The 22,789-nt window shown below is 44.4% G+C and overlaps 1 protein-coding gene across 6 annotated transcripts in view; it reads right to left on the reverse strand.

Moving 5' to 3' along the window:
* ITPRID1 (ITPR interacting domain containing 1) overlaps positions 1 to 22,789 on the reverse strand; it is a 118,071-nt gene that overhangs the window by 39,365 nt on the left and 55,917 nt on the right. For all 6 annotated transcript variants that reach the window (XM_037126551.2, XM_037126549.2, XM_037126550.2 and 3 more), the window contains 5 exons: positions 14,309 to 14,360; positions 12,281 to 12,367; positions 10,074 to 10,276; positions 5,871 to 6,436; positions 620 to 677 (listed from right to left, as the gene is read on the reverse strand). In XM_037126551.2, coding sequence (XP_036982446.2) covers positions 620 to 677; positions 5,871 to 6,436; positions 10,074 to 10,276; positions 12,281 to 12,367; positions 14,309 to 14,360 — 966 coding nt within the window. The remainder of the gene's footprint in view (positions 1 to 619; positions 678 to 5,870; positions 6,437 to 10,073; positions 10,277 to 12,280; positions 12,368 to 14,308; positions 14,361 to 22,789) is intronic.

Raw genomic sequence — 22,789 nt, forward strand, 5'->3', positions numbered from 1 at the left:
CGAGGGCATAAGAACCAGGAGTAGAAACGGACTCTCTTCTCTGTTGCCTAGGACAATACAAGATCATTCTAAGAGATTATCTGGAAAACTATATCTAGGCCTCCTGCTTCCCCTGAGTGTTTCATATGAAGGTCATACAATCACTGAATTTAGGATATGTGTTGGCAGAGAAAAAATGAACTGTACTTAACTCTTTGTAACAGGTAGGGGTAAAAAGCCCAAAACTGAGGCCCAGTTTCATGGTATGACTTGTACAACATCAAGCAGTTGGCAGTAGAAGTAGGAAAGTATTCACGGTTAGCACCAGTCCTGTGTGAAACCCATGCTGCTGTCCTGGCCAGCTCATATAGAGTTAATGGTAGAAGCACCAGATTAAATTAGCGCCACTCATATTAAACACTTCTGTAGTATTCTGAAATTGGCACATACATTTGCATTGCTAGTAAGTTTTTAATAGTAGCAGATAGAAAATGCAGTTGTGGCAGATAGTAGTAGTAACAGGTATGGCATTGCCTGGCAACACTTTCAGTTCTGCATCTTAAGAAAGTTGAGTAGCAGTTACTTACATTCCGTTTCTGAAAGACCATTGATGAAACTGCAAACCTGGATGCGTTCTTACCTACAGTTCCTGATGTCAGGTTGGGAGGATCACCACTCTCCTCTTCAAAGCTCTGGACCTGAGAAACCAAAATGCATCCATCTCGTCAGTAATGCTTTCATAATAAATACATTTCATTTAATCAGTCACCACATAATGAGTATCTATTGGCTACTCCTACAAGGACTGAACATGACTTCTGAACTCCAACAGCGTAAAGTCGGCTGAAGTCAGGGTGTGTACAAGGCACTGGACACAAGAACTCAGAGAACTGCAGGAGCTTGGGAGGGGCAGAGGGGAAGACCACTTCCGGTGGGAGGGACAGAGGCCCGCCTGAAACATGGGGCAAATGAACCGAACTTAAATAACATTATTATGATTATGATTATGGATGTTTTCCTCCCCAGTAGCTTTACCTATATTTGGGGAAAGCAAATTATTTCCCATATTTAATTTTGGCTCTCTAAGGAATTTATTTGTGACTTGGTAAATTTATTGAGAGCAGTTCAGAAAATTCATGACTGAGTTGCTATATAAAGCTCAGACAGCTCAAAGGAAATTTGATTTCCAAATAGATAAAAAATTTATTCTTAAAATTCTTTTAATAAATTGATAAATACTACTCTAGTAATGAGAATAAAATTATTGTTCAAAGAAAATATTTCTTTAAAAATAATAATATTGCTTACTATAAAACCATAACAAATATAGACAGAACATGTATGAAAACAGTTGCTATTAATATTTTAGAGTGTGTCTGTGCAGGGTTTTTTTATAATGCATTTCTTCTGGATATAGTTACATAGTCAACTTTTTCACTCAAAATTTGAAGGAGAAATTTTTTTCTGACATCAATTTTTTTTGAAAAATACCATCTTTCATTACTGCACAATAAGCCATATTTAAAGGTGCATTCATTTACTTAGCGATTTTCCTAATGTTGGAATGTTTTCTAAATTTTGCAATTAGAAATAACACTGAGGTGAATCTATTTCCACATGTCATATTATTTATTTAGGATTGATGTCTGAATATTGGAATCTGAGTCAGGGGGTATTAACATCTTAAACACTGTGGTGCATTTGGCCCAAAATGACCTTTAACCCAGGAATAAAGAGGGGACCTTGAAACACCTCAAGAAGACACCTCAAGGAGAGGACCAAGAGACACCTCAGCAATGGAAGAAGAAATATTTATTTCTCCTTTTAATTGTTTATTTCTTTTGCTCCAAAGAAACTACCTTATACTTGTAATTAATTAGACATACTTCCACTTCAAGTATAATCAGAAAATTATTTCCTTGTGGCTTTATCATGGAGAAAAATCCACTTAATGCAATGTAAAGTATATATAACTGTCTATTGAGCAAAGAAAAAAACCCAAAAAGTCTCAGTAATTTAAAATGGAAACCAGGTGTATTCCTGGTTATTCTGCCAGAGCCAAACTTGGTAAGTTAAAAAGAAATTTTAAGTAAAGAAATAGTTAGAGCTTTTGAAACATTTTCCACCAAGTGAGGATGATGGACGGTACTGTTGAACAATATGGGTAACACTCTTACATACGAGTTCTTAAGCAGGACCCTGTGTGCAAGTGAGAAGAAGGTTTCGGGTGCTTTCCTGTGGATACACAGAAGCCCCTACCTTATGACTAGAATTGCAAAAGTTTTATAAAAATTAAATTCTCTTAATATATTTGGGAATTAGAAAAGAAAGAAGTTTTAGTAAGTAAAATTAAATACAAAACATAATGATATTTACATTAAAAATCCGCATGCAATTTTGTTGGGCCCATGATTTTTGAGAAGCCAAATGTATTGCCATCATCGGCTTTTAGCAGGACTTGTGGGAACATACCATACACTGATCTGAAGGCCAGACCTGGCTAACTGTAGTTGAAATTCTGATTGGCTTATTTTTTAAATGCCATGAGAGTCTGTTCATTTCACATGTACTTTTCATGTCCTATAACTGTATCTTTAAATTTGCCATTGAAAAATGACTGTTACATATGGGACTTGCTCCTGTTTAAGACGCAACCTACCCAAGCTTCACTTACTTATCCAATGATACTGTGTGAAACAAATATTTCCCCGCAGCCTGTTGATGGGGAGGTAATATTTTAAATATACTTTTTAGAAAAACAAAATTCAAGTAGTGAGTTTCTTTCATATCGTTTTGAGGGCTTTGTCTGCCTTACGTTGTATATACACCTTCTCTCACACACAAATTTGGGCAAATGTTAAAGAAACACCATAAACACAGTTAACCATGAAGCTCAACAGAATATTCTATTTTCCATGGAAGCCACCCAAAGAATAAATTGATATTATCAAATAGTTTTAATTTACTCATTCCTACTGTGTTTACTGTATACCTACTATGTGCCGAAATCCATGTGAGTTTGCCTTCTTTCATTCTGGTGTCTGAGTGTTCTTCCTCCCTGCCCCTACACATAGCTTTTCCTGACTAACTGCCATTTAAGAATATTTGAGAGCGTACCATACATGGACTGACATTTTTTCTAGTTCTTTAGGCTGAATATATTTCTCTTGCCCTATACACTTACATGTAGATGGCATCCAATCGATTATCTTCCTCTGAGTCAGTCTAGTTTGAAGCTGAAGAAATTTAGTAAGGGTAAAAGAGGCTTGCCAAAGGGCTGGAGTTAGGTGAAATTTCTTGTTTGGTAGATAATAGAGCAGACTGACTAATGAATTGCAGATTTTCTTGATATTCTTTATAGTGATTCAACTATTAACTTGGAAATTAAATAATCTTTGCAAGATTGAACTAAAAATACTCTTTTTTAGTGCCATCTGTGTATCTTTGAATCAGGGCACTTGACCAAAAGTCTGCTTTTTCTCCATTTATAATTTTTGTTCATTTTTAGGCTACTGTTTTAAATTCAGACTAAGGTTTTAAGGTTCTTAAAATAACTTTTGGTACACACATAGGTATATATAAGCATATATGCATAGACATTAAGATATTAATAACTACATATTTTGAAGTGATTTTTATACCTTTGGGGGATGTGCAGGGCTACCAATAGGCATATTCAGCTAAATCATATTCTCCTTTGCAGGGGTGTCCAACCTGCATCCATGAGCCACACAAAGCCCAGGATGGCTACGGAAGTGGCCCAACATAAAATCATAAATTTACTGAAAACATTACGAGATTTTTTTGTGTGATTTTGTGTCGCAATGTATTTAGTGTGTGGCCCAAGACAACTCTTCTTCTCCCAGTGTGGCCCAGACAACATGGTTAAGGCTTCCTTCCTACAAATTCTTTGATACACTCAGTTTCCTGGCTGGTGAAGAACCCTTTCCATGCTCCCCAGATATCCCAAACATCCCAAACATTACATAAAAGTTCATCGGTAGCCCTGTCACTGTCTCTACCCTACTCTTGGTTCCTGTGCCCCTCCCTGCCACTACACTGTGGTCCCCTGCAGGGCAGAGTCTCTCTGAGACTCTCTGAGACTCTTGCTCTGATAGTCTCTCAGAGCCTATCAGAGTGCCTCTCAGGAGAAGGCTCAAAGGAGACAGGGCCAGACCCCACCCATGGGATTTGCATATAAATACTCTGCCCTACTTCTGAGTAATTTAACATGAAAAAGGAGGGGACCTTGCTCTTCTGCGATTTCTTTGTAATTATAGCAAAGAATAGAAAAGAAAACCTTAGGGCACTATTGGTGGGAATGTGGTCTGGTGCAGCCACCGTGGAAAACAGTATGGAATTTCCTCAGAAAACTAAAAATGGAACTGCCTTTTGATCCAGCAATTCCACTGCTGGGATTATACCCTAAGAATCCTGAAACACCAATCCAAAAGAACCTATGCACCCCCGTGTTCATGGCAGCATAATTTACAATAGCCAAGTACTGGAAACAATCTAAGTGCCCATCAGCAAATGAGTAGATAAAAAAACTGTGGTACATTTACACAATGGAATACTACCCGGCAGAAAGAAGGAGCTCCTACCCTTTGCTACAGCATGGATGGAACTGGAGAGCATTATGCTAAGTGAAATAAGTAAGGCAGTGAAAGACACATATCATATGATCTCACCTTTAACTGGAACCTAATCAACAAAACAAGCAAGCAAGCAAGCAAAAGAGAGCCAGAGACATTGAAATAAAGAACTGAGCCCTGGGTGGTGTAGCTCAGTGGACTGAGTGCAAGTCTGCAAACCAAAGGGTCACCACCAGTTCAATCCCTAGTCAGGGCACTGCCTGGATGGCAGGCCAAGTCCCGAGTAGGGGGCACAGGAGATGCAACCACACATTGATGTTTCTCTCCCTCTCTTTCTCCTTTCCTTCCCCACTCTCTAAAAATAAATAAATAAATAAATAAAATCTTTAAAAAATAACTGACAGTAACCAGAGGGGGGTGGGTGGGAAAGATACTGGAGGGGAAAGGCAGCAGGGTTATCACAGGGGAGGGTCATCAAGGAACACGTATAAAGGACACATGGACAAAGCCAAATGTGGTGAAATCAGGGTGGGAGGTGGAGATGGCCGGGGTGTGGGGGGAAATGGAGACAACTGTACTTGAAAAACAAGAACAAAAGCAACGAGAAATGAGTGAAAATGTGTACCTGTATTTTTTAAAAAGACTGAGAAGCACAGGTGGGGATGTCATCCAAAGGATGGTGAGCATGTACATGAATAGATGAAAGTGTGGGTAGAAAAGCAGAGATGTGTGAAATGGGGGTCAAGCTATGTGGATATCAGTAACTGCCAAAGTGAATGAACACAATAATGGTCCCATAAAAATAAAAACCAAACCCACCCTGCTTCTCTGTCCCAGGCCCTACATTAGTCATCGTGGGGAAGTATTTCCAAATCAGATCCCCTTGACAACAAAACCTGGTCCCCTAGGAGCCAGTGGGGGCGATGTCATTGACAACACACACACAGTCTCTTCTGCAGCAAGCTCTTGCTGCCTAGGCTGTGAGAGCCCAGAGGAGGAATTGCACCGAGTGGGGAGTGGTTGAACTGACCCTCAAGGAAGGTGAAACATGGAAAGTCAGAGAAGGGAAAAGCACCCTGAGATGCCGAATAAATCAGTGAGCACCAGCAAAGGCTGGTTTCACACTCATTTAGTTCCAAATGAAGCAAATACAATGACCTTGAGCGTCCTAGACTAGGCAGGAGTTTGGAACAATAAGACATCCTGCAGAGAGGCTGACCGATGAGGGGTAAAGGAGGACAAAAAAATGCCGTGACTCCTTCCTCTGGCAGCTGAGCACAGAGGAGCAGCACTGACCTCCTCCATTTCGAAGGAGTCTGGCACTCTGCTCACACCAGAGAAGCTCCTGAGCTTGTTGGTCCAGTTTTCCTTCAGCATCCTGTCCTTGACTGACCCCTCAGACATGCAGGAAAGAGGAGCCTGCCTGTCTAGCATGGGTGTGGAAGGCCACCACTTTTTCAGAAGAGTTCGGGGAGGACAGCAAGGTGTCAAGTCATCACAGGCTTGGAGAGACCAATGCTCAGCCAAAGGAGGCAAATGGCTGTCGTCTTGGCTATCTGTCACGGCTGGTAATTGTGTTCCATGAGGCTCTGGTTGTACAGAGGGGATGGAAAATTCTTCCCTGTTCTTCAGTGACTCTGACACTTTGGAACTACAGTCTCCCCTGGTGTTCTGCTTTGAGGATCTCCTGAGAAGTTCACCCACTCTTCTTCGATGTTCTTTGGCTCCACCCATGGAGGTTCTTTGCACACTTTCCTCCCCATCCCTGTCTTCAGCTTTACTTTGCAGAGTGTTAACCTCATTCAGCAAAGATGAGAAGGCATTGGACACATGATCCAGGATTTCCAGCTGTCGGAAACGGCCTGAATAATATAAGAAACACAATTTTTAGATTGGGTCTTTTTAAAGAAATTGCATTAAGGTAGTCAATACTGAAAAGGTTGGTTGACACATGTGATTCTCAAGATGGGAAGGCTTTTAAGCTCCTAAAACTATTTTTCTCCACATGCTACTAATTATTATAAAGGTGATTCCTCCATATAAGGAGACATTCCTGTATCATGGGGAAAGTGAATATCTTTTTATATTTCATTGTACATGCATAACTAGGTAGATTCACACATGCCAATAGTTCATTGTGTGCAGAGCCATAAAACTGACAGAAGAGGATCTATTTTGAGTTTACTCTTGTGAATTAAACTAAATGTCAAAAAATGAACCCAGCTCTTTCATTCAAGGTGAACTTGAGTTTCTTCCACCACTTTTGGCAGAAGATATCGTCACCCTCACCTCCATTCTCTCCATCTATCGTCACCTGAGAGTGTGGAAAAACCAGGGCAGACAGAGTCAGAAAGCCTGGATACAAATTCCAGGTCCACCAATCACTGCAAGTGTGACTGCAAAGTAATTGAACTAGTAGATGTGTGCTGCTTCGCCCTATGCTGGGCACACAGTAGGTGGTCAGTTTCTTCATCCAGAGAATGGGGGTCATAATACCTGTCTTTATCTCTCACATCTGTTCTTAAAAGCACAATGTTATAGAAATTGTTAAATTTGTAAATGCGCAAGACACTGGAAAGAAATATGCTGTCCTCAGTCTTTCAAGAAGAGGCAGTCATTGATGTGAAAACCCATTTGCTTTTCCAAACAAAACAGCTTTTGAACTTGTAAATCTTTAGGGATGATCTGGCCTCAATTATTTAGGCAATATGCAAGTACTGACCTAATTCATGTATGGGGGAGATCTAATGCAACAAGGGCCAATTTCAGGACATGTAACCCCTTTGAAAAAATGGTGAGAAATACTTTTGGTATTTTGGTACCATCAGATACCACAAACCAGTGGTAATGGAAACAGAAGACTCTGTTTTTAGGAGGCCACCTTCTGTCGACCCTGTGATGGCACGTGGAGTGGCCCAGCTCAGCAGTGGCAAAGGCCACAGGGCTGGGAGAGGATGCTGTTCTGCTGTGCCCACCATCATGGCGAGGATACTGACTCTTCCGTGACCACAGGTTTGTGCCTGTTTCCTTCACCTGAAAGGGGAAGGTACTGACTATTCCTCCTCCTACTCCGAAAACTGGGAGGGGCTTCTCCAAAGGACTACGACATTCCTTCAAGGCCTGAAGGAAATCTCGTGTTCTGAATGTTTTCAGAAGCATTCTAACTACACTTCACCCCTAAATTCAGCTTTAGTTGAAACTAAATCTCTTTTGTCAGCCCAAGGGAACAACTGAATCCTAATTCCACTTTTATGATAGTGTTAACATCCATCCTATAGCAGATTTTTATACTTCGACTAAGACAAAAACCTATCCATTTAATTGGTTCAGTTGATTCAGAGAGCACAGTAACATGAGGTATTGGATGAGTAGGTTTTGCTTGTTTTGCCTTTGGGCAGGGCTGGAGTGAGGAACGAACTGATTCTCTACCAAGTGTGAACCTTTTGTATTGACTTTGAATGACACATACTTTTCTCTTCTGTCTTTAGAAAAACCAACTAGCTTTATTATTATTCCTCATTTTACATTCGACCTTCCCAGCTTTCTTGAATCCAAAGTGTAGCTACCAGTAAAAGTTGAATGAGAAGAGTTACATGGCACTGTTAACCAAGCATTAAGTGTTGGGAATAAGAGTGGGTGGGTCATCCTCGGACCGGGGGCCAATCCCTGGTTCCCCTGTGATCCACACGTCAATTTTATTTGTAAAATGTTGACTTTACAGATCGGCTCGAATACTCCTCAGATATTGGTAAGTGTTACCATTCCCCCCAAATAAAGAATCGACCAAAGAACTGGACATCTCCTTGTGATTTGGAGGAGAAGACAACAATAAATGATATTAATTTCTTCTAAAAGGTAAAAAAAACGCATAAAACCAAAACATTACATTGCAACACCTTCAGGTTTACATAGTCTTTTGAAAATCTGATTGCTGAGATTTTTGAGATCAAATTCTCTCGGAGGAAGACAGGGGAAACAGGAACGAAAATGAATAATCTAAGAGATTTGTTTGACAGAAACACTTCATCTCATGTTCCTTTCAGAGAATTTATTTATTTAAAATAACTTACTTCAGAATCAGAATTTTGGCATTTTCTTCAGTCCCACATTCTACAAAATCCATCCCAAGGAGGAGATGTTCTTCATCCCTCCTCTGAGAGGGGTATTGGATTTAAATGCTTTTGAAAATGCTGCCTCTGAGCCTGAGAGTACACTACAACATGTTAACCAAATCCTACAATAAATAAACCTCTTTAACAGCAAGGCATCTCTCCCCAAAAGTATTTAGGCACAGGACACATGCCCCTAGAACATCCTTAGGACTGTTCTAGAAAAGAGCATTCCCAGTTAGAGAAAAAGAGCAGGCCTGACAATAACCATGGAGATTTGACAGGTTAACAACCATCACTTAGCACTCATGGTGGACTAACTAGTGTTCTCAGCCTCATAGATGAGGAAACTAAGGTGTCGCCCACTGACTCATGACAAGCCTTGTCAGATCCTGGTGTCCTGCCTCCTGGGTAAGTGGCTGTTGTATACATTAGTGCAGTTAAGCACTATTGCCAATCTTCTTCCTTCTGGGCATATGGTAGGATTGTTCCTTCTCACTCATTTGGACTTAAGTGTGGCCATGTGACATACTTTGGACAACAAAATCTGAATAGACTTGGTATGTGCATATTCTGAGCAGAAGTATATAAGAATCAAGTATAGCTCTCCATTTCCACCTTTTCTCTGTCATTGCAACCAGTGATATTCCACGTAATGGGGCCAAGTTCATGAATAAAGACAACATGGAACACATCTCCCTTCCCCCAACACACACAGAGGCCTGCAGTGGACATGTAGAGTGGTCAGTATATAAACTATTCTAAGCCACGACAGAGGGGCAGGTTGCCACCACTTGTATCTCCCAGGCCATCTCTCCTCATACTGAGGCTCATCTCACTGCTCATGGTGCAACTACAGAACCAGCGGAAACTGGTCTTACTCCATCTCCAACAAGATACTGGGTTGTTTTTCAGGGACAACAGAAGAAAACAGCATTTGGCCAAAGCATGCACAGAGGAGAGAATTGTAACTTCAATAACACCCAGAACTAAAGTCTCTCCACTCCATGGAACCAAAGGACTGGGACATAATAGAAGCTTAATGCCAGAATCCTCTCAGAAGCGAATGGTCCATTGCCTACGAAGGTCAGATGCTGAAGCCCTTTGCCATAGCTTACTATGAATGGCCAAGTCCCAAAGCCCCTAGTTGAAACTTGCCCTCCCAGTGCTTTTGCATGCCAGCATTTTCCCCTCAACCCCTTCAACCTCTCTTTGAACTCTGGGTCAGAGGACAGATTTGAGCTCTGCCTCTTGTCTCCTTGCTGGTTGGTCTCACAATAAAGTTATGTCTTTTTTTAAAGCCAGTGTATTGGCTTCTATCGGGCAGCCAGCCCTGGCTTGGTAACAATTGCCACTGCTATGATTTAGAAGCCATGTGGTCCTCACTTACCATACAAGTCAGGGTTCTCAATGTCCATGCGCTGCCTTTGAGCTTCAAGGAAAACACGGACATTGATTCCTCTGGCCACGGAGGCACAACCCAGGAATCTGGCTGGAATCTGCGTGCAGATGTCTGGCTCCTCAGTACCAAACCCCAGATCCAAGAGAATCTCCACCGGATCTTTTTCCCAGAATTCCAGCCATTCAGGAATGCTGCAGTAAAAAATAGAAATATCTTTATCCGGTAACAGTTCACTTACCAACAGCCATTTTTTCCTAGTCACTTCAACACCCCAGTCTGCTAGAAATTGAGTGAGAGAGAAATCTGAATAGACAGATGGTGCATTTCCTAGAGCTCAGATGTACTTGAGGGACAGCCCATCACCCCCGCTCAGGAACTGCTTGCCGTACCTTACACGCAATTCCCATGACTTCACTTATGTGGCTTACCATTGTACAACAGGCAAATGTTAAATTTGACAGAGAGGGGGGTGGTAGGGCAGAAGCTAGGGCCCTGCCCTGAAAACCACAGTGAGATGGTAGTTGATGGCAACATAAAACAGGGGGGAAAACCTGAAACTGTAGACTCAAAGAAGACTATTTCTAAAGAGTGTCAGGCTGGGGCATCCTCAGCTACACAGCCTTGTTGAGGATATGCAGACAGGCTACAAAGAGCGATGTTTCAAGACAATAATTTTAAGACTGTAGGTTGGGTTAAAATATGTTCTCTGTGGTTTTGTACTTGAGTAAGAAACAGAAGTGCTTTCATCAGATTGTTTTTAATTCAGCTTTGGCACTTAAAATGATAACCTTCAGTTATCAGGAAATTGTAGATATAAACTCACTTCCTAATTACTATACCTCTCAGTGACTGTGTTACTAAACATGGAAAACTCCTGGGCTCTGTGGGAATCAGAACTTTTCATGAGGTTTTTCTAGGTTTGCTACCTTCTTTTGTTGAAGTTTGTTGGCTTTTACTTGACATGCAACCCTGAGGAGCTCATCTGAGATGCCCCAGTAGTTTGGACATGTACTTTCATGACTTCACTGTTGAAATTGAATTAACTACCATTCACTTATTTACCCATTCGCACATTCAACAAGAGCCACCTAGAGTCTCACCAGGCAGGCCCACTTACCAGGCACCACCCAGTATCCTTCTGACACTTTCTAATGAGCCACAGGGGTCTGGTGCTTTGCTCTTGATTAGATCACTGCAGAGCAGAACAGCCATGACCTTACTGTGGGCCTTTGACGCTTGGCTTGAATGTCTTATCACTGAAAAGGACTGGGGGTGGGGGGGGGATGTGTGTGTGGCAATCACTTGACACCGTATCATAAAATAGGTTCAAGGGGGAAAAATGCTTGCAAAAAATCTGCTGAATATATTGTGCATGAAAAATTTAATCTGTTCTACAAATTTCTACCTCATTAGTCGACACAAATATTTGTCGAACATCTCTCAGGATCTAGACTCTCTGTGAGGCACCCGTGGCATGAAAAAGAGCAAAGGCAGAGTCCTGCCTTCCGAAGGCTCACAGCCTCATGGCCAAGAGTGTAATTATTGACTGATTTGTCATTAACTGTATTTTCAGTGCCATTAACTATTTTATGTTTAATTTTATAAGAAAATGAATATATCCAATAACAGTTCACTTAACCAAAAGCCACTTTTTTTCTAGTCACCTTAACATAAAATGCACTCACCTTCTTACAAAAACTATATTACATGTAAGGATCTCTCTCCTCTCAGCCACCACTCCTACCACTTCTAACCCCCATTCCTGCTCAATTTACACACGAGTATGTTTACAGACATTTTTCTAGGTAGTTACATACATGCTTCACAGTTTGCACATTTTCTTTATAAATATAAAACATACTCCCCAGAGCTTTTGGCATCTTGCTTTTTTCCTCCTGAACATATGACTTGAAGATCATAAGTTATTGTATATAAAACTACCTATTCCTTTTGTCACTGTATGGAATTCCATAAAAAGGGCACTGATAATATATATGACCATTTCCTCACTGACATATAATCAGTTGATTTAACTGACCCCTTTATACTCATTTTGCAAGTTGGAATTTAGAAATCCCGATTCATTCTCTCATCCACCCATTCACATATTTCTCAAGTGCCTACTTGCAATTTCACGAAATCCACTGCTGCACAGAGTGACTTTCCTGGATGCACAGTGCCTGGCAATCACGTACCTTTGTGGTGTGCTTGCTGCGGAATGGCAGGAGTTGAAACTGGTCCCTCTGGACAGGGTGGGAGTTTCTGGAAACTGGTGCAGAGATCTACAGTGGGGGCGGGGTGCGAGGGTGGATACCGATGAGATGTGTCCACTGAGACAGCCCCCTGGGAGGCCATTTCGAGTGTTTCCCTTCCAGAGCAGATCTGCACGCCCTCATCATTTCTAACAGCCCACAACCGCCATGGCTCTGAAGAAGGGATAGCAGAGGCAGCGCTGCCCTGCTTTTCATGAGTGTCGTGTTACAGAAGGCATGAGAATTTAAGTGTTGGGTGCCGGCTAGTGCTCATTAGGAAGGTGCAGAATGTCTCACTCTAGACAGATGGCAAATCACTGGGAAACCTTTAAGGAACGATCTTTGCTAGGCACTGACTTTCGGGAGGAAGGTAAAATTATGTGATGAAAGAATACAGGGAGCAGCCACTGAAGTGACCCTCATCATTCTCATCACCAAGGACTTCACCATGCACGGTTGGCAATCTCAGAGTGCTGTCCCCAGGCTCCTGGGCCAACCACACGTAGCAGGTAAACTCCTTCACCACAGCAAAAACCCAGTGCCACTCTACCCACGGAGGCTGGTGCAGCAAGGCATTGGAAGGCATTTCCAAACAGAATGGAACCCTGTTATGATACAGTTGGCCAGCAGAGAGCTCAGACATACCAGAGCTGTGTCTCACCTCATCGGATACAATAGCCAGTTGGCACAGCATTGGAATTTATCAAAGAAACAATGTAGACAACAGTGTTCCCAAGGACACCAAGGTGTCCTGGCGGGCAGCTGAATTCACCCTCGTCCAGTCCATTGTCAGTAGGAGCAGCTGGGCCCCACCTATTTGTTCAGTGGCTTCTCTACCTTAAAGCCAAGAAAGTGCAAGTCTCCAAATTGTAAACAGTTTCAACAGAGGGTTGGGCTCGCCAGGAGATGTGAAGGTCGGCAGGGGATGACCTCCCGTTTGTTGTTTCACCCCAGGTGTGACAGACCCACTACCACTCTGTTTCACTCGGGGTTTGAGGGTCGCACCTCATTTTGTAACATTCAGCAGAGTTCTCCCAAACTGGGCTGGCCTTGAAGCCAGTTGTTGTCCCAGTTCTAATCAAGCCACAGGAGCATATAAGTGAGTCACTGACCTTGACCCTCGGTTTTCTCTTCAACAAAATGAGCTGCCTCTGTTGTCCTCTATGTCTCTATGACTTTTTGACCAGCAAAAACAACTAATTCTTTAAGGAAGGAACTAGGACAAAGCAGCATTTTTGGTGTAAATTGGTAGGGGCCGGGGGATGCAGTGCTGAATAGTTGGTTTTCAACTAACTGGAATTATCCTGAAAGTGCAAGAGCGGCTGAAGTGCAGGAAGCAGAGCTCCTGACCTCCAAAAGCTCACAGTCCAGCTCAGGGGTCCTTAAACCAGAGCGTGCCCAGAGCCATCCGAAGGTCTTGCAAAAACACCAATTTTGGAACTCTATCCCTAGACTTTCCAATTCGAAGTGTCTGGAGTGGGGATCAAATCTGTTCTACTAAGTTCTCAGGTGGCGCTGATGCTGCTGTTTGGAACTGCTTTGAAACCTAGACTCTCCTCAAATTAAAAGACTCTCACTGCTTTCCACCTAACATTGAAAATTATAGCTATTATCGTCCAGCAAAGAACATGGGGTTAATAGTGCTGGTAATATGAAAACATGAATGTAACTGTCTCATGAACAGGTCCTTATGGACAGCTGAATTATAGCAGAATGCCATTTATGCACCTCTTAATTAAATGCCCCCCAAGTCAGCACTTGTTGATTTAATTTGCTCATGCCTTTACAACATGTTAAGAACCTCTATTTCTCTCTCAAGACTGGTGAAAACATTCTAAGCACTGTGGCTCAATCAGTGACAAGATCCCAAGACCTATGTCATTATCAAGAAACCCCCTTCACTGCAACTTCGTCAATGAGAGAGGTGGCTGTAAAACCCCAGAGGGAAGTGGTGCCGACGCTGCCACCTACCTCATGTAGTCTTGCACGGTCACATGGACCATTCCTTGTTCGGGCGAAAAAGCTGCAACAACAAGGGGAGAGGGAGACTTGATTTCCTTTTACCTCGTGGAAGGTTTTCTCACCCTCAAATGAACTGACATGTGACTGACAGGCATGTCTGAGACAACACAAGCATGAGACTTGAGGCTTCTCTGCACTTGAAGAAATGTGGCCCTTGCTCTGGGTCGGCAATGACTTCATGAAGAGAGTAGAGCTTGTCTTGGGTTTCTAAGGATGAGGAGGATCGGGCTGTTGGAAGGGAGGTGTTGCGGGGCGAGGAGGGGGAAGAAAGCCGATAGCAAGGGCAGAGCTCAGCGGCAGGGCTGTCAGAACAGGGCATTTTGGAGTTCTCTCTGGTGGTTCACAGCAGGACGAGAAGCAAGGGTGGGGACAGGCAAAAACCATGTGTGGGACTTGTGTTCACTGAGCACCTTCCATGTGTGCCATAGAGTCCTCACAACAGCCTTACAATTTAGGACCCGCCCGTATTTTTCAGATGAAAAAGGAGACACACTTTGAGTAATGAGCCCAATTCACAGTCAAAAGCTGCAGATCCAGAAATGTATCATTACCTTTGTTTTTCATTATGGCAACAATATTACTATTTATTTAGTACTAACTTTGTGCGAGGCAATGTGCTAAGCAAGGTGCATGCACAGACTCTTTTAATTCCCACAACAAATGCATGAAATAGGTATTATTAATCCCCACTTGCTAGAGGCAAACTGAGGCTCAGAGGGATTGAATAAATTTCAGTGCCCTACAGGATACCACAGCTTATTTTTGTGAGTTGCTGGGTGTCTTTTTTTTTTTTTAATACCATAGTGCCAACAGAATGTCTCATAGCTTATTTGAAAATCAGAAAGATGAGTTTATATGTATTTGTCAGGATACAAAAATCCATGAAAGATTTTTGAGCAAATAAGTAAATGTGAGAAAGGTAACGTGGGAAGTCCATTTGCCTGATTAGTGGCGCTGGGGACAAGCAGAACGGCTGAACACCACGGGGCAGAGAGGCCCGTCTGGGCTTGCTGTGCTACTCGGAACCGTGTCACAGTGTGGCACCGCACGGCCGTGTCCTTCCTGGTGCAAGGACACACCCAGAACGTGGGGCAAGTTTCTCAAAAGGTTCTCCAGTCTTCTCATGTCCTGTCACTTGTGGCTCTCCCAGGTGCCAGCGAGCGACATGAATAAAATCGGGGACTGTTGTCACCCTGCACTGCTATAAAAATGTGACGTTTTTCACTGTAAGAAAGACAATACAGATTGGGAGAAACCTGGGAAAACAAACAGAGTGGCTGACACCTATGAAAGAAAGCTGAAAGCAGTGAAAGGCCCTTTGGTCTGGAGCCAGAGCTCTCGTTTGGGTAGCATCTACGAAGAGATCTCTGGATATCACTGAACCTGTCTCTGAATGCTAAATTTGGGGGGTGATGATAAGCATGCCCATAGTGTTCAGCTGCTTTTTCATGGCCCAGCGAGTGTGGGATGGAAGGGAACACTGGTCTAGGGGGATGGGGACGAGTGGTATGTTACCGAGGTGTGAGCAAATGGCAGATTCTTAGCTTGGCCCTGAACACATAACTGCAGCAAAAAGAGGCAGTTAGAGAGCAGGTAAGATAACAGTCTGCTCCACATGACAGGTGGGACTCCGTGAGCACGAGAATCACGTGGAGTTAAAACACGCATCTATGACACAGGCTCACAAAGAGGGGAGGGACAGGCATGGCCCAGTGCTGCTGCCCCCAGCCCTGCCCCAGGGGCAGATGCCACCAATGGATGACCTCACTTTCCCACAGAGCCTGGACATGCTCCCCAAACGGCCAGAAAGTCACTAACAGGTGACTGAATGAGATAAAGCTCATCTGCCATCCTTTGTTCGGAATAAACGGCATGAGTGGGTTTTTGGGAAAAACAGTAATTTCAGAATTTGCTAACGTGAAGAAAATACATAACCGCTCATCACCAACATTCCAGGGAGCCACTGCCAAGGATGGGATATTGAGGTGAATGACCATGAGGATAATACAAATGTGCCACTTTTCAAATGTCCTAGGTGACATCTGGTGACAGACACTCATGTAAGTCAAAATATCTGACTCAAACCTATGTACCAAGTTAGAACCAAAACTCCAGTCTTTTTTTGCCCATTACATCAGTGCCTTTAAAACTGTGGGTTTTAGCAGAGAAATTCTTTTGCAAAATTCTAATAATTTACATAGATAAAAAGGGAGCCATTGGGATGGTGTGGTCCCATCTGCTCCCCCCTCGCCCCGTGAGGCACCTGAGAGGCCCAGAGTTCGAAGGCTGTGATCTGTTCAGCACCCAGTGCCCCCCACAGCAGGCCTGGCTAACCCGAGGTGGCCCTGCCACTGAACTCAGCCCAGTCTCAGGGCTTCCCAAACCACACGGCTTTTGCTGCCTGATTGAAGTTGTCACATGGGAGAGCCCATTTGCCACTGTATTAACCACGTCACACGTGCAAGCCCAGTGTAATTTTTGACAGTCACATTAATGACTGGATGCCATAATAAATTAAATATGCTGCCCAATGTGGAAGCTAAAATAAATACTTACCAATTTTAAGCAATGTGTTCTCTCTCTCTCCCTGCTCCCCTTTCTGCCACTACTGTCTCCACTCACTGCCTTGCATGTAACTCATGAAGGCAGGATCCCTTTGTGTCTGGCTGGCCTGTGCAGCGAATTCTGGAGCTTCCGACAGTCTCTTCTCCCCTAAAGCATCCCACGGATCTGCCCGTCCTGCTGGGACCGCCCCTCTGGCCATGGTCTCAGTCTTTTCTGGTTGTCTGACACTGCTCTGGGTTTCCAGGGATGTGTGAACGAATGTGCATGTCCAGGCCAGGGGTCTGGTGCTATGGCCACAGTGAATTATTCCAACGGTCCCAGAGGAAACGCTCCATGTTCAGGTACAGATGAGGAGAGTTAGCTCAGCCTCACTGCGGTTTCGGACAACCTGGCCCTGCAGAAAATCTGCTCACCAGAAGACTCTGCAGTCCTGGCTCAGGGTGTCTTCAGAAGATTCTAGTGCCCATGCAGAGTTGGTGGCCACACTCCATGGGCCACAGCCCATGGCCCTGCCATCCATGTTCGGGAGCAATCTGGTTGCCAGGAAACCAAGGGAAGCCAGAGGAGGAAAAGAAGCCCCTAAAGGCAACATGTTCTCCAGCGAATGTGCAAAATGGCTCAGGCCGGGTCACTGGAAGGGTATTTCCTGGCCCAATGACACAGGTGAAAGCCTTACGAAACCTCAGCCTTGTTTGGGCAGGGCCTTCTCACCTTCCACCCTCCAGCTCCCCATCAGGCCCAGCCATCACTGGCCGAGGGAGGACAGCTGGGGTGCTTGGACCCCCTCACCTGATCCTTCCCTCTCTGATGCACGGATTTGGCTTTTACATCCTCTGTGGGACTCACACATTTTCTCCTTGATCTCGTTTAAAGTGACATGAACGTCTATCTCCACCTACTACAATCAGACACATAAGCCTGCTCGGCTGCCAAACTCAGACTTTGGAAAAAACCCAGCCAGGGAAAATCAATATGATTTTTTAAAAATTCACAAGAGAAGCCCATTTTTAAAGTCATAATAAAATTATGAAAAATTAATTTGGTTCATTGCTCCATTTCCTTCTGGCATGTCCGGGTGCCCTGAGTCCTGGTAACAGAGCCACTGGCCTTTCCAACACTCTGACCTGGCAGCCGAGAGTCTTGTGCAGAGAAGGGTGAAGTTATCATTCCTGGCCTGGTGTGGGAATGTTGCTGTTGTTGCTTTAGTTTTATTTTTCTTTCCTTTTGCCACTTTGGAAGGTAAGCTTCCTGGAGCCTGATCAGAATTTATCAGGGTCAGGTCACCTGTTTTCAATAATGAACTTGAACTGAGTGGCACAAGCTGGTGGCCCAGTGCTCACCAGCATTGGGATTCCTAGAATTTCCTTCAAGCTCAGAAAATCCAGCAACATGGGCCCCAGCCTCTTGGGGGCAGCAGCCTGTTGGGGGCGAAGTGCTTTGCAATTCTGTTCTCTGTCCTGCCTGCTCGGTTCATTAGTGGTTACCTGCCTGGCTCCCAGGGGCATTTGAGTCTGCTGCTCGGATCAGAGCAAGAGCAAGCAAACTGCTCCTGTTGCCCTGGATTTTCTCCAGCTTCTACAGGCACCAGGCTTGCCCTGGGCAGAAGCTGAGACCCTTACAGAGGGGCCTGCATTCGCCACAAAGCCTACTTGCTAGGGCCTCCTTCATCCCTCACTAGATTCTCTAGTTGCTTGGTTTTGATATATTCTCCAATTATTTCCCCTTCCAAGACATCCTTATTAGTTTTATAAAATGAGATTTTACTTTCTAAAAGCACCAGGGGATGAAGAAAGGAAAAAACAAATAAAGGCCCTACTCTTCCCCAGTTTCACAAGGGCTGGTTTGGAGGAGAATTGCAGCATGAAAAAACGTGCCCTGCCCTATCAGGGCAGCCCACTGCTTGGGTGAAAATGCCAGCTCTGATTCCCTTTTAGAGACTCGAGTCTGCAGCCACCCCGCCGACTGTTCGGTGGACGCCTGCCATCTGAAGCAGCAGACACCGCACTTAACCCTGCAAAATGTATTACTGGGGAAGATGGCGAGAGATACGCAGAAGGCACTAATTAGCACCTTTATTGGCTTAGAAAGCATTTTTTATTTTGGTTTTCCTAAGCATTTCTGACTGATTCATGGAAGACATTTGGTTCTTTGGAATATCATCCAATAGACTAATCAAATTACATTTTCACAGGGCTCTAAAATAATAGCATCCTGCAGCTTTCTGTATACTTAACTCCTACATGACCGAGGCACTTATTAGCAGAGGCAGTCAGTAGGGTTTGTCTCGTTTGGTGAATTATTAATCTATACTCTGAGAGAGAGAGAGGGAGAGAGAGTCGGTCTTCATTCCTCCTTTCACTCATGTGTAAAACTTTGAAGCCAACTGTAATGCTTGGTTCTTCTTTATCCGCATACCTGTTTAGTGTCATATGAATAGCAGCCATAATGGATGTGACTGCTGCTGACTCACCCTCTCTAACCCACTGTGACACCCGCCCCGAGCGTGACGTCACAGTAGCTTCATCCCAAGGTGCGTGCCCTCCTTCACTGCCACTTGTCATCTGTCACTCCACTGGCATCTGTCACTTATGACTTGTGACCCTCTGTTCAGGTGGACAAAGGTAGGGCTTCAAAATGCTACTAGACACACACCCCGGTTATAGCCAACTGTCCTTTGATTAGAACCCAAGATGACACTGCTTTGCCATCCCTCTCCTAAGGCATCGAATGAAACTCCTTTCTGGACTTTAAGGCATCTGATGACACCCTACTTAATGGATTTAACAGACACATTTGTACCTTTGCTCCCGAGCCCGAAACCACCGCTCCAGTCTGACCACGTCTGAATGCAGTCCTGCGCACGTTTGATTTTCTCTGCAGCCTGTGACTTTGTTCAAGCTCCCTTTGCTTCTACCAAATGACTGGTCTTGCTTTGCCTCTTTGTTTTCTTCAGAACCATAGCTCTCTTTGACTGACTAGTTCAAGTCTCACCTCCTGTTTGAAGATTTCCCGACCTGACTACACGGTCCTCGTCAGGGACCAGTCTTACTAAGATCCTCTTGTTGATTCGCTTTGGAGAAATCAGACGAGTTAGAGGGGACTCCTGCCTCAGGAGCACTTACAATTTTGTCTGTGAGGCTGACCATCTCCCTAATAATTTGAGGCAGCACGGGCCAAAGGCCACAGAAGTCATAACGGATATGACTGATTTTCAGAAAAGTGACTAGATCTCTTAGTGCAAATGTCAGGAAGTGCCTTATTGAGACTATGGAACTTAAGTCCGGACTCCAAAGAAGGGTGAGAGGTGAGCAGAACCAGAAAGATGTTAAGGCAGAAGTAACTGGCTGAAGAAAGAAAAGAACTAGGGATGTAGTCCGAGAGGATAAGACTAGAAAGTCTTTTAGAAAACGTACAGGCTGCGTTCGGACTGTGACGGTCCTGGAGTCGGTGATGTCCTAAAAGCAGGAGCCACGGACTCTGTATCTTTGTACCCACTGCCTAGCACAGCTCTTTGCTCCGAAAGCTTTCTTTTTATAAGCATTAAGGGAACATCTACTCTGTTTCATTGGATTGACTTTGACCTTTTCTTATAATTGAGACCACAATGTTTAAAATTTGATTTTGTAAATTCTTATGGTTTAATCAATTCCTTGTGGAAAGAGATGAGTTTATTCATCAGGGATCTCCTTGGGGACCGGAGAAGAAATATCTAAATATTAAAAAAGGACAAGTGCATTAACCACCCATCAAATAATCCATGACACCAAGTGGATCTCTGACGGACACAGTCCCTCTGCTGTGGGAATTAGTGCTAGTGTTCCCACTCACAGTCGGGCTGAGATATGCTGCTGAACAAGTACTCGCTGTGTAAACCTAACACCACATGTGCCTTTGGTGGGCACACCTGGCCCTGCAGCATCACAACACACCCTGAGTCATGGCTGATGTTTGTTTGTTTTCCAGTGGCATCTCCATCTGGAATCTGGGGTTAAGGAGTCAGCAGCCTGGTAAGGACCATCAGGACCATGGTCCATTTAGCACCATGACTGCCTCCCAAGGCCCTCTGACTGTACTGTGTGTTTGTGGTCACAGGAAGGTCTGTGGGTCCTCACTGAGCCCAAAATGAGAATCACATGTGTTTGCTTGTGCAGTTGGTGACCACTGAGAGGAGTTAACCTGCACTCAGCATGCTGCTTCTGGGAGAGGAAAGGAGTAAGAAATTGAAGGATGCCCATGTGGCTCTTCCCTGTAAACCATCCATGTGCCCTGAGAAGATGATGTCCTGGAGATGCTTAAACATGAGACTGTCAGACCACTCAGCTCAGATGCCCTAATACTTGTCACAGACAGGGCAGACTGGGGAGGGACCATCCTTTGTGAGGTGCTTTAGTGAGACATGAGATGCAGGCATCACTGGCAGCCAAAGAAGGGGCAAGAGCAGGTATGTGTCGTAGAGGAGAAGCCCAAATCACTTCTATCAGTAAATAAACTTGGGCAGGTGATGCTGCAGGAGAAGAGCCCTCGAAGCCCCCAGAGCAAAGGTCCCAGAGGGGAGACCCGGCTTTACGGACTGCTCCAGGGTGGCCAGTGGGAGGTACCACATCTACCTCTGGACTGCTTGGGCCACGTGATCAGCTGATGTACCTCCTGAAACCCCGCGTCTCCATTCTTCCTTCCAGCTATCATTTTAACTAACTGTGCCCTTTTACCAACTGCTTCTCCAACTTTGTAAGTGCTTCTTTCCATGTTGAGCATAGTAACTGCAAGCAGTTGGGTGGCTGCCCAAGATGCCTGCAATCTGAGCCCCACTGAAGGACCTCGTGAGGCACGGTTTCCAATAGACGGTTTCCTGTGGGCGGTACAGGGGCACCTGGAAGATGGGCAGGCTCCTGGATCTTGTTGCTACCTCAGTTCATCAAGTTTTGGAAGTGATCAAGGAAGAAAACTAGCCTCAGAATGATTTCTACTTGTAGTGGGTTGAATAATATCACCCCCAATTTTATTTCTGTATCTGAAATTGCACTTCAGAATGTGTCCTTTATTTGGAAACAAGGTCTTTGAGGATAGAATTACTGAAGGGCCCCAAGTCCTAAATCCAATGACTGGTGTCCTTATAAGAGGAGAGGACCCACGAGGAAAGACAGCCATGTGTGAACGTGGGTGGAGAACAGATGATGCGGCTACAAGCCAAGGGACGCCAACGGTGGGCAGGGGCCATGTGAAGCCAGAAGGAGGCAGAGACAGATTCTTCCCTAGAACCTTTCAGGAGAGAGTGGCCATGCTGACACCTTGATTTCCCACTTCCAGCTTTCAGACCTGGAAAAGAATGTATTTCTCTTTAAGCTGCCAAGTTCCCGGTAACTTAGGATGGCCATCCTTGGAACCACTGTGCCATTCTGCATTGTACTAGAATCGTGGGGGTTGTCACAGGCTTTTCCATCCAGTCATGACAACTTTTCTTCCTCCTCCTCAGTTCCTTTTCATTTCACCACATTTTTTCTCCCTGCCCCTCTCTGCATGACCTTCAGGTCCCCAGCTGCTGGTCCTGTCCCAGCTTTCACATGCCCCAGTGCAGCACCTGGCTTCCCTTAAACTCAGTGTGTATCCACCTCCCCACGACTCTCACCAGCACACAGAGGGGCTGATGGGGGGCCGGGCTTCAAGTTTCTCCACCTGCCACTAACCAGCCGTGACCGGTGACCACGGCACCTGACCCTGCCATGCCCAGATTCCTCACCTGTGAAACACAAATGAAGGCCCGCCTCGCTACCATGCAGGTCACTGGGTTAATAAAGTGATGGATGAGAAAGGGCCTTGTAGAAGGGAAGGCTCCATTAAACCTGTGAGGAGCCATTCTATTATGAT

This window comes from Artibeus jamaicensis, unplaced genomic scaffold (genome assembly GCF_021234435.1).
Source record: "Artibeus jamaicensis isolate MK-2021 breed Jamaican fruit bat unplaced genomic scaffold, CSHL_Jam_final contig_1016, whole genome shotgun sequence".
NCBI lineage: Eukaryota > Metazoa > Chordata > Mammalia > Chiroptera > Phyllostomidae > Artibeus > Artibeus jamaicensis.